The following is a 13,152-nucleotide window of genomic DNA, read 5'->3' as shown; positions in this document are numbered from 1 at the left end:
ACTTCACTTTTGGCCAGAATAATGAGGTTAAACTTTCTTAGAGAGAAATTAAAACAAGTTCTGACTTATTTTTCCTGCAAAACCGTAAAAGTCCCAGAGTTATGACACAGTATTACCTAGAAGACAGCGTATCCTTGAAAAACTCTGTCCTTTTATCGGGTTTGTCACCATGCAGTAGTGAATAATTACTGTTACTAATACTGTTACTTTGCTTTCCCAGTGGTATACACTATCTTTAATGGATAAAACTGTAATTTTCAACAGTCATAAGCAAAACTAAAATGGACATCAGGAATGAGGAAAAAAAAAAATATTAAATTTTCTGCAGACTGTTGCTTGATCAACAATGATAGGGGGGCAAGTAAAAGCTGTGTACTTTAGTGTTAGACATCCATTGTGGTATTAAATAGATCTGCCCTGAAATCAAGAACTGCTGTTCTGTGAGAAACTCCAGCTTTTCAAAGTGTGATTTTGTTTTGAATTTGAAAGCAAATACAAAATGTTGGCCTGCCCCACCAAATAAAATTTAAGACCTGTTTCTGAATACAATAATGGAAAGTTGTGAATATAGAAACAGCGTTAAATATTATATATACAATTAACACTGCAACACAAACCTGAAGACATAAAAAAAACTAATAGAAATACAAAAGTTGAAATGTTTTCACGTTTTGTTAAAGTAGACTTCTCCTGGAGAAAGAGGAAAAAAAAAAAAGATACCTGCAGTTTTCAATAAAAAGCTACACCAATGGGAAAAAGAAAAAAATAGTTTTGTAATCACTGGGTGGAAACAATTTACACAAACATGCACTTGCTGCCCCATCTGACAAAACTAACAACTGCAGACCAAACTCTTAGAAAGATAAATAAAATATTGACCAATATATCAGAGATGTGATCTTAAATTAGCTTTAAAAACAAAAATGTTTTGATGATTCAGAGAGCTCTTACTGGTTCTGATCAGCACTAAAAATAAGCAGACATTGTGAGAAGTCTCATATTTCCAGTAATACTGGCATTACTGAATTGATCTGGTATTTTACTTAATGAGAACTCCACATTGATGAACTAAGGTTGCTATACCACAAATGAAATAACCACATGACAGTCCATCAGAGAAAATGTAGACTAAAAATACATTATATAGCTTGTAAAAATATAGCAAGGGATTCCAGAAGATATATCAGCCACAGACTAAAATCCTCCTGGAGTGCAGCCAGGAGAGATATTTGGTTGAGACATGCCGTAACAAAGAGGTCATAGAATAACAGAATAGTTTGGATTGGAAGAGAACTTTAAAGGTCATATAGTCCAACCAACCCTGTTATCAACAGGGACATTTTCAACCAGACCAGGTTTCTCAAAGCCCCATCCAACCTGACCTTGAACACTTCAGGGATGGGGCAGCCACAGCTTCCCTGGGCAGCTTGTTCCAGTGTCTCATCACCCTCATCATAATAAATTTCTTCATTATATCTAGTCTTAATCCACCCTCCTCTAGCTTAAAACCATTCCCCCTTGTCCTATCACAGCAGGCCCTATAAAAGTTTGTCCTCATGTTTCTTAAAAGCCCCCTTCCAGTATTGAAAGGCTGCAACAAGGTCTCCCCAGAGCCTTCTCTTTTCCATGCTGAACAAGCCCAGTTAACTCATCTTGTCCTCAGAGGAGACATGCTCCTGTGCCCTGAGGGTTTTTGTGGTCCTCCTCTGGATCCTCTCCAAAGGTCCATGTCATTCTTGTATTGAGGACTCCAGACCTGAATGCAGTACTGTACTGCAGGTGGAGTCTTACCAGAGCAGAACAGAGGGGCAGAATCACCTCCTTCAACTTACTGGCCATACCGCTTTTGATGCAGCCCAGGATACGGTTGACTTTCTGGGCTGTGAGTGCACACTGCTAGGTAATGTCCAGCTTGTCATCCACCAGTACCTCCAAGTCCTCCTCCTCCTCAAGGGTATTCTCAATCTCGTCATCCCTTGAGATATTTTGATACCAGGGGTTGCCCCAACCCCTATGCAGAACCTTGCACTTGACATTGTTGAGGTTCACGTGCACCCACTTTTCCAGCTTGAATACCTCCCTTTGAATCTTATCCCTCAGGCATCTACTGCACCACTCAGCTTAGTATCACCTGCAAATTTGCAAAGGGAGCTCTCAATCCCACTGTCTGTGTCATTGATGAAGGCATTAAATAGTACTGATCTCAGTCGAGACCCCTGAGAGACACCACTCACCACTGATCTCCACTTAGCCATCGAGCCATTGACCACTTTCTGAATGCAAACCATCTAACCAATTCCTCACCCACTGAAGAGTCCACCCATCAACTCTATATCTCTCCAATTTAGGAGAAGGATATTTGGGGGACTGTGTCTATCTGGACTTACAGAAGTCGAGATAGATGACATCTGTAGCTCTTCCCCTGTCCACTGATGTAGTCACTGCATCAGAGAAGGTCACTGCGTTGGTGAGGTAAAACTTGCCCTTGGTGAAACCATGCTGGCTGTCTCAAATCACCTCCCTGTCCTCCATGCACCATAGCTTCTATGAGAATCTGTTCCATGATCTTCCCAGGCACAAACGGGAGACTGACAGGTTGGTAGCTCCCATTGGCCTTCTCTATACCCTTTGTAAAAATGGGTACAATGCTTCCATTTTCCCAATCTCAGGGACTGCACCTGACTACCATGGCTTTCCAAATATGACGGAGAGTGGTTTGACAACTGCAGCAGACAGTTCCCTCGGGGCTGTGAAGCATCTTATCAGGTCCCATAGTCCTATGGATGTTCATGTGCCTCAGGGTTTCTCAGACCTGATGTTCTCTTACACTGGGAGGGACTTTGCTCCACCTGCCCCCACCTTGAGGTCCATTCACTCAAGAGGTGTTCAAGGACAGGTTGCCAAGGGAGGTCATTCCCTCCTTCATGGAGTCACTCTGGACCACTCAGCTCCATAGCCACAAGGAAACAGAGACTTGTTACGTCAGTCATGCACTAACCATAAGAGTCACTGTAGCGGCTCACACTCCTCTTGAAGGATACAAACCAGGCTGGCACATTCACCATAGAGCTGCTTTGGTACCCTTCTTCCTACAAACCTCTCACACCAGATGCTGATGTGACAGCTGAGCATTTGCCTCGCATCATGCATCAAAGTCCAGCCAGAGAGATCCTGCACCCCTGACCCAGCAGTGATTCAGGGTAAGACCTGTTAGCACAGCCTTGGTCAGTGTGACAGAACATGCTGGCATATTATGCATCAACGGACATGTTATTTAAGAGACGACAAGAGTTCATAAGCTTGGGCCTAGGGAAAAGTATACAGCACTTTGGAAACAAAGCAGATGTGAGTCTGCATCTCAGAAGAGATGTACCCTGAGAACAGCAGCACAGCCAGTACGGTTGATGATGTCTGTAGCAGGAGAGAAGCCCAGAAGGTTGGTGACAGGGAATTACAGTAACTGAGCTTTGTGGTCAATTCATCCAGTGCATTATTTCCAGTTACTAGAGAGCAAAAAGAAGTCCTGGCTGAGCTGGAAAATATTTTTCAAGCAACAGCCTACTTATAACTCTTATGAGAAATAGCTTAGGAGAAAAAAAAAGCAGAAGTTCATCACATGGATTACTATTTCCACAAATGTTCTTCAGACTGCAGAGGTCAGAGGGCGGAGCTTGCTCCCATGAGAAAACTGTTCAGCTGGATTTATGTCTCCTTCTGTACTAGTGCAGCCAGGCAGTAATAGCACTGAAATGCTGTCTGATGGAGAGAAGGAGCCAGCAGCAGAGGTGAGACAGATCGTTGTCAGCCACATACTCTGAGCTGAGGTTAGTAACAGACTCAGAGGAACCTACAATGCATAGTGTGAGGGTGTGAGAACAGGGCAAGAGCATGTCTCTCATTTTGAGCACTGCAGTGCTGAATTTACCTCTCTTAGCTCATCCCTATCCTTTGCTTTCTGCCAAAGGATGCTTAACAGATGGACCAGAGTAGGAGCAGACACTCACCATGCCACACACTCATACTCTTCATAGAAACAGCACTGGTCTCAGACAATACACAAGTACCTTGATGATCTTCCAGCAATGAGTTTTAGGACCACCCACCAGCATTCGATGACAGCTTGAAACAGCATTTTTGGGTATGAAATGGCTTTTCCTAATTCCTCCCAGTGGCAAATTTAAAGACGGATGGTTACACTCTAGTTTCAGATTTAATTGTTTTGTCTTAATTGTCCAAATCCTAACCATCACTATGCATGCAGCTGAAGTAGAAGTGAACCTTGCTGGGCTGATTGCTTGAAACAGCCCAGAGCAAGAAATAAAAACCAAGTTAAAAGAGTGTGTGAGGGGAAAATAGAGATGGTGAAAGGTGGCTAAGGAACAGATGCAACAACAGTGGTCATGAGAAAAGGCAGATCCTCCTCCTGACACAGGGACAGTGATCACAAGCCCTGCGCCAGTAATAATTATTTGGATTATGACATTGCCTTGCAGCTGTAATTTGAATAGGTCTCATTGGAAAAAAAGAGAAGCTAGTTTCAGACTTCAGAGTATATAAGTCCAAGCAGAAAGGGAGTAAAGATCCATGGCTCTCCCACTTCATTGTCCAGCAGCAAAATTAAGGAGGCTACCATCAAAGATCTAGTTTCAGTCTCGATTTAAAGTGCTTGCTGGCACAACTGTCATGTTGAGAGTGCCATGGCAGCACTTGAAAGATAAGTAGGTTTCAATATCCCACCATGAAACAAATGACGATAGGATTCCTCCTTTGTGCTATAGCTCAAAAATTTTCAGTGGGAAAGTGCCTGCAGCTCACCATGGCTCCTACTCAACTCTAACCACTCATTCTCTTTTATACCTTAATACTATTTTATGATATAATACATTCTGGATAACAGTTGCTTAGTTACAAAAACTCTCAGAACAACAGCTACAACATTAAAATATTGTCAAAGGTCAAATCCCACTCTATGATCATTCAGTGTCTTAAAGACATGGGGTTTATTATTTTTCTTTGTGTCTGAGATAAATACTGAAAGACTTTTTATATAATAGGCTGTGCTCTGGTGAAGCAATTGTACAGCCTGGGACAATACATGCAATGCTAGCATTATAATTATTTATCTTTTATTATAATATCTGAATACATGAAGTTTATATCTTAGCTCACACCCCTCACCCTGAGAGAAATAAATCTTGGAAGAAAATGAAATCATGAAACCGTTGTCCAAAAGTAAAGTTGTAGAGAAAAGATCAATAAAATGAAGTTTAACATTTCCAGGCTTTAAGAACAAAAGAAATGAAAATAAGCTTTCTCCCTAAGAAAGAATTGCATTGCATCACGCAGACATTACTGAATTCCTAGGGAACAAGCTTTATCATCCCTATTTCAACAGAGGAAAAATACGGGCATTTTTATAGCCCTGTGCACATTCTGCATCATACAGAAGCTGATACATCATCAAGACCTTTGGCCTGGCTGCCTTTCCTATATACAAGTCCTGTCCTACTCACTCTGTTGCAGCCACTTGTACAAATGTGGCACCAGGGTGCCAGGATGCCTTACTGCATCCTCTGCAGGCTTTGCCCCAACAGAACTCTGACTGTAGCCTGCATGCCCCACCTGCTCATTCACTCCACAAACGCTATTTGTTTATAAGCATGGGAATCATCTAATAAAATAATTGGAGCTTGGTATACTCTCTGATCCCAGAGACTGCCTGTAGACTTTCTGATCACTTTCTCTGGCATCAGTGGATCCCAGAGACTTTCTGTAGCTAAGACTTCCTTAAGCCTACCATCAAAGCAGACATAGCCACTGGAGAAATTGGGAATATGCAGGTGACTTCTCTAGGGAGACCATGGATGTGTTCTGTCTAGAAAGCCCTCTAAGGTTTTGGAGAATACCGAGAATTGCCCAAATACATGAGGAATGATACAGCATATGCAGCAGGGTTTTAAGAGGTGAAAAGATTTTTCTGAGAAATTCTATCCACGTCCTATCGCTCCAGGACCACAGAGAAGCTAGAGGAGATTAAAAATTCAAACTTCCAAACACACAGTGACTGCTTCTTAGAACTGCCCAGTTCTCTGCTTAAAAATTGACGAGGGTGCACCTACTCATCTACTTACCAGAATAGATCTGAAGTCGACTGTTTGCAGCATGCAAGTGTGAATACAACATAGATTCAAAAATGTTACAGACTAAGCAGGTATATTTGCTAACATATATGTTTTTGTATTACAGAAACTCATTACCAGCTTGAAAGCCACCTTGAGAATAAATGTGGAAAGTCTTGTTTGCGTAAACCTCAGTACTCATTTTGTAACTTATAAACGAAGGGGAGAATGACCAACCCACCAAGAAACCATTCTCTTCAGAATGAGGTAAAAGCAGTTAGCGTGACTAATGCATTTCTCCCTGGGTAAGCACTTGTTAGTGTCTATTAGCTGTAGTTTCCTTAGTGATCTAAGTAATGTCAGAAAGATCAAAGAAAACCCAACTGATTTAATGATCCATTTGCAATTTCACTAGAGCAGCCACACAGACTAAAGCATGAAATCTTTGAGACAAATAGACATTAGTGACAGGTTACAGCAGCAGAGTTGGAGGAATGAACATTTCCTTTCATGATGAAAAACACTTGCTGCCTTCTGTACATGCAGGGTCTGATGGTGCTCAGAATGTGATGATGGATCACATAAAATATCTTTACAAGTAGTCACACAGCATATAGCAGAACTGCAAGCAGGTCTTTTGGTGCATAATGTGATAAAAGTTATGAGCAGGCCAAATAGAAGAAAAGACTGTGTTCAAAAACTGTGTAAATGTGGCCCTCAGTGATACTGTTCAATGTTGGTCTTGGCATACCTGGGGTAATGGTTGGACTTGATGATCTTAAAGGTCTTTTCCAACCTAGTTGATTCTATGACACCCCAAACTACCAGAAGAGAAGACCACACCAACTACCCTAAACACACATCCTAAAGCTAAGCCACTGATAGTTCTAATGGTCACAGAGCTGGTGATCACCATGCCAACTTCCTTTCTGAACTAAATCCCACAGGATACTAATCTGTATGTAGGTAAATACTTTTCCCTAATAAAGTTATTAAAACTCCAGTGCTCACGTATTTTATGACATTTTAATACTATTCCAGTTTCATGATCAAAGCCACCAGACACAACCACTCAGCACTTCCCAATGGAACACTATATTAAAATCCTTGTGCAGACAGATTCTCCTCTGGTGAAATGCCACTAAAATGCCTGCCAGCAAAATTAGGCTGAGCATACACAGCCTATTAGGAATTTTATTCTGCAGGCCTATTGACATGGCAGATAGATACTTAAATGAAAGTAAGGTCTCCCTGTACTGCTCTGTATGCAAACAGAGATTGCCTCTTGTGTGGAAAGACTAGAAATGTAATTAAGAGTAGTCTGAGGACGAGCAGAAATACTAAGGATTAGGCTAGAGTGACCAGAGTACTTTTGAATTCCCTAGTAATATACCAGAATGACAGTTTGTACCACATATATTAGTGAGAGATGGAGTCTGCACTTGTCTGTTGACAGTTAAAGAGCTCACATACCACCTATGTTGCTATGGGGTCACTAAGTCCTAAACACAGATCAGCTCACTGGGGCCTGATGCTCTCCTGCAGCCCATAATGAAGACAGATATCAAGGTTACAAGCAGGAAGGATGCCTAGACAATCAGGAAAATACAACTGCCACAGGTGACATTTCTGTTTTCTTTTTTAAAAAATAGGGAATAACAAGTCAATATCAGTCAATATCAAGTGTGGATCAAAATATGATCAAATCCCTCTCTTCCAGCAACACAGAAACTCTCACAAATTCATCTGGCTGAGATATGGCTTGGATGAGTACACCCTCAGCAACTGTTTAAAAAAAAAAAAAAAAACTTCCTGAAACTTCAAGGATTATTTGATTATTTTTCATTTAATATCCATCTATGTGCTCGCTAAATCTGACTCTGCTTAGGTTTATGAGTGCACCCAGAAATGGCTTTTTTGCAGACAGCTTCTGTGGCCTGTTTACCACCCTTTTTGTTAACAGTTTGCCTGCTTTTCTTCTTCTCCAAAGATTCATTCTCATGTGCAGGTGGGGTTTTTTCCTGGTTTTAGGTTTGGTTTTTGGGTTGTTTGTTTTTTTTTTTTAAATTTGCTTTGGTTGCTAAGGGGGAAGCTTTAGCATGGTAGGCAAGGATTTAGTCACATGTGCAATACAGGGAACATTATCCCTAGAGATTATTTTGGAAATCAAGTGACAATTGACAGGGTGTGTCTTTATGTCTATTTCTTGAAAGCTTTAAAAGTACCACAGGACTTTTGCGTCCTCTGAAGGAGTTCTATTTTTTCCTGTTCTGTATTACTCAACCTCAGAGACAAAAAAGAGAGTATCATACTTGTCTCCAGTGTCAGAGATAAAATTAGCAATTTCACTGCAAATCGGAAAACAAAGTAGATCATTATGAAGAACAACCCTACACTCATGAAAAGGTTGTTTCACAGCCACCTTTGAAATGTACTAAAGGCAGCTGCCTCACTGTGAAGTTAATTCAATAAGCAGTGGGAATGCAATTCATTTGGTACATACTATTTGCTAATCAAAGAGTATGCCTTGGCATCTAAGCTGTGTCTGACAGAATGTTAAGCCTGAAAACATATTGTTAGTCCTCAAAGTTTTTCATCAAATCCAAGAAACGTAACATGCACTCAGGCGAGCCATCTTCCTCATTCAAATAATGAAGATGAAAGCTGTGTTACATAGTTTTGCAATGATGAGCTGTGGTCCTAAGAAGAGCACACAACAAATGGCTTTTGCCTCTTGTATTTGTGCAGGAATAGAAATCTTGACTATTTTATCATTTCTCCTTCTTTCAAATTATTGTCCTACAGCACATTACCTGTGATGACAGCAAAGCCTGTGGGCAAGCATTCTCAGTAAAACCCAGTCCTGGTATATCATCTACTGAACTCGAAAGCTTTTTTTTAATCGAAGTTGCCATGGGCCTTCCCTCTTGCATATCTGTGCTATGGGGAAAAGGCTGAGAAAAAACGTCACGTCTCCTGAAATGTATCGCCTTAGGAGAATTTTCGACTGCAGTTTGAACATGTGGACCTCCACCACCACATGCAGCAGTGAAAAGCTATTAAACCAATCAGCTTGGCTATGGAGGAATATTTCTTTCACAACATGAGATACAAAACAATAGAAAGGGGCATGGATTGCTGCTCAGTGTCTGCTTGCAGTTTTTGCAGTCTGTTGCAACTGAGAAACCAGGTTCCTCCTCTAAGGTGGCCACTGCTTTTCAAATTGTACATAATCTCATGACTAACAAACAGCTTCAAAGACCAAAACCTAATATGGTTGTTCTGATCCAAAAGGACCTAAGCTTTGTTTTATTTTCAGAAATAAGTCAATATGTAAATGAAAATGGCTACTCTACAGATGACAGAAATAGAGACTACAGGATATGTCTGCAAATGCCAAAGGAAACATTTCTGCAATGTAATATTGGGGGGGGGGGAACACACCAGAATTACTTGAAAAATTCAATCTTATTCCACATTTGCATTCAGATCTGTCAAAATTTAGTGTGAGAGAAAAACCCAACCCAAATGACTACAAAACTGCTGCTAAAAGCAAGATACTGCATTCTTAATGAAAAGCTCTTCCCAGCATTAATTGATAAGCAGAAAATAGTATAAAATATATAAAACTATGCAGCAACTGGCAACAAAAGCACAGATGTTATCTACCTGAACACAATAATGTATGTGGTCTGTGTATTTATTCTGAAAAGGACAGAATAATCTTTATATAAATAATTGCGAGACAGATGAAAGTAACAAACAGTGCAGCTGGAAGTTACGCCCTGGCTCCTAAGTTACTGCAACATTAATGCAGCGAGATTGAAGTGAATTCTGTAAATTCTATTAACTGTGCACATCCTTTAATTGCTTGTCTATGTATTTTTTAACAGGATCATTGTCAAATGAGGATCAGTTCTGAGTCTACTTCCAGAGCAGTTAACAATATAGAAGCTCAGTTCCTACATTGATTAACAACATTCAAAGCCTGTGTTTTTCTGCAGTGTCTTTTAGTAACAAAAATACAAATAAAAATTTAAAATGAGATGCCACACTTGGAAGATTGAATACTAGCTTTGGAGATAATTTTAAAGATCCCTTTCTTTTGTGATGGTTAAAAGTTAGGCAAAGAAGGAAAAAAAAGCGCATTCATGCAGCAGCCTCTGATTACACACTTGGAGCTCATATGAAAAACCTCAACTGCAATTTGGAAACAACATTTCCAGGTATTCCAGCCCCATTATTTACCAAAATTTCAAGTTATAATCTCAAAGTTTGCTGTAGATAAAGGCTTACTAAGAGTTCAAAGGCTCAAGTCATTCAGAACTCAGACAAACTTATTCACAATCCACTTTTTTTTAGTTTTCCGAACAGCTTTGAGGAACCACAATGTGAGTCAGAGAAGAAAAAAAGTTTTTTAATGGATATTTTACTGATGCAGCAGATTTTAAAAAGAATCTGGTAGTTTCTTGATCTTGCTACTTCATGGTCTGAAGAACACTCAGAAAGATGTTTACCAGAGAAAACAAATCCCTGAACAACAAAGTGAATATTTAACCATGAAATCCATCAAGAAAGTAGCATTTCAATAGAGAGAAGTGCTCTTCAGATTATGCAGAAAGGGAGATCCCTAGTCCAATGGACTTATAAAAACATGTGAAGGATGTAAACAGCTGCAAGTGCAGTCATACAAGCATTTCTGAATCATATCCCAGCGTTTACAAAACCTTGTGTCAGTGTTCTACCATTTCAGCTAAAGATTTTCCTTGTTTTTTCAAGTTAACAGTCACTTGGGAAAGCTGCCATAAAAATGGCTCAATCTTTCTCAAAAATGAGGCATGTTTTCTTTTGCAGGTTGTAGTGTCACAGGCACTGTGTCATTCATCTCATACAGAAGGAGACAGTGTTCCAAATAGACCTTCCTGACACAGGCACATGAATGCAGACAGCAGAACATCAGAAGGTCATTGACTCCCATTATAAATTTTTTTTACACTCTGCAACCCTTCTTCTTTTTTTTTTTTTTTAAAGGGGAAAAAATAGCTCTTTTGCCTTGGCATTAAATTTCACATTTCCTACAAAGTTGGCAAGAACAGTCATACATATACGCCTTTAAACTGAAAGCTTGCTGTGATTTATTCAAGTCAGAATGGCATAATAACTCACATCTTGCACAGACTGCTTTTTTTGTAATCTAACAACTAATGGCCTGTCAACACAGTATTCCATATACAGAACCTGTACAGTGGTCTGCAGTCTCATTCCTGCATGACAAATGAAGGCTTCTTTGGAGGCAAACTCACTCTAACAGTGTCCTGATATCTTTGATATAATGTGTGATGTTATGCAGAAAGAAAATCTGTACATCTTTAAGGTACATAAAGATAGTTAAGGATGCAAATTCTTCAGTTTCAGGCTTTGCTCATGAACAAAAAAAAAATATCTACCCAATACCTGAAGCCTGATGCATAAATAGAAACGTACATGATCTAGATAATTCACACAGATTTGTCCACATCAGTAAGGAAATCCAAGACAAGGTGTTCAGTGCTCATGGTAAGAAACCACATTTGAAAACAAAAACAAACAAACAAAAAAACCCAAACAAAAAACCCAACCCCCCAAAAAAAGAAATAAGGCCAAAACAATCCCAATCCCATAATTGCATTAGGCTTTAGCGCAAATTTTTATTTCAAAATACAAAAACTTGTCTTTCAATGTATGTCCCCTTAAATATTTTAAGATTATGCACAAGTTCTGACTAACCTAAAGTAGGATGGAGTTTCTTTAAAAAGCATTAGAAAAGCAGCATTACCAAACACACACATTCAGCACAGCAACACGTTACCTGCCAGAAACTTACCTTTCTGTGATCGTTTCTCTGAGACCACTAGTAACCCCTTTCACCACTGTACTAGCCTTTGGTGTCAACACTACTTGAGATATAAAGAAGGAACCTTTCTTTCTTCTTTCAGTGACTGATGCCTGGAGGAATTGAATCAGCTTTTCAGGATCTGTTGTGTTTGCCCAGGGAGCTGGCATCATCTGGCCTGGCCAAAGAAATGCTACCTCAAGAGCCACTGGACTGTGGTAGAACACCAGGACTTGGTGTTCCTTTTCCCACAGGTACTGGAGACTTACTTCATGGGCAAATATAGCAGGACACATTTTGTTTCCATATGTGTCTTTGAGCATTTGGACAAGCTTTTCATGATGGTATTTCTGCATCCCGTAGAAGTGATTGAAATCCAGAAAGACCACTTCTTTTGGGTGGTCAGCAAGAAACGCATTGATCTCTTCCAGACCCTCCTTGACTTTGGCACTGAATAAACCATGAGCAAAGTAGAGCTCATTGTCTGGATCTCTGGGCTTGGTGGAAATTCTAAGATCAAAATACCGTATACCTGCCCCCAGCTGGCTGGTGAAGTTCATGGTCTGTGTAGCCAGCCACTTTCTCATCAGCTTTTTAGCAACAGTCCCAAAAACAGATACAAAATTCTGGACCGTCTCTGGCTGTTCAGGACCAACTGGAGAAGCTTCATCGATGTAAAAGCTAAATGAGTCATGAGAACCTAAAAACACAATAGAAGAAAACAATCAATATGTATTAATCTGTTATTAGTGATTCTTGATAATTTTCTGACCTGTACCAGCATTCACCAGTAGACTCCTCCCCTGCCCTTTATCTTAATATACTACATTTGTCTCTCAGCATTTACCACAACAGCAGCTTGTATGAACTTGAAATAAACAGGCACTGCTTTAATTGCTTGTATGGGCACTTCCTCACTTTCTTCTCATTCTTATGCCTTTAAGGTCACTGAAGTCATTGGGCTTTGAACATCAAAGCAATAATCCTGGTGTAAGCCCAGCAAAGATAGTCCCATAATAAATCCCTAGGGACAATGAAAAGAGGAGAGTCTGGCCCTATACACCGAATCATGCATTGTGTAGATTAAAGAAACAAAGAAAAAAAATTAAAATAACTAAAAATACCCCACAAAACAAACCAGCAATATCACAGCTGGCTTTA

At 40.0% G+C, this 13,152-nt stretch overlaps 1 protein-coding gene across 1 annotated transcript in view; it reads right to left on the bottom strand.

Moving 5' to 3' along the window:
* The window catches only part of PLCXD3 (phosphatidylinositol specific phospholipase C X domain containing 3), a gene marked incomplete at its 5' end in the record, with an annotated part of 29,856 nt that extends 17,152 nt beyond the window's left edge, over window positions 1–12,704 (bottom strand). The window contains one exon of the mRNA XM_057432466.1: window positions 11,983–12,704. Within this exon, the coding sequence (XP_057288449.1) occupies window positions 11,983–12,704 (722 nt within the window). The remainder of the gene's footprint in view (window positions 1–11,982) is intronic.
* Between the last annotated feature and the right edge of the window lie 448 nt (window positions 12,705–13,152).

This window comes from Pezoporus wallicus, unplaced genomic scaffold (genome assembly GCF_028554395.1).
Source record: "Pezoporus wallicus isolate ANWC-B61680 ecotype Strahan unplaced genomic scaffold, APGP_CSIRO_Pwel_v1 contig_7640, whole genome shotgun sequence".
Taxonomy (NCBI): domain Eukaryota; kingdom Metazoa; phylum Chordata; class Aves; order Psittaciformes; family Psittacidae; genus Pezoporus; species Pezoporus wallicus.
Note: the sequence above shows the minus strand (reverse complement) of the source record. Positions and strands in the feature narration are given on the sequence as shown.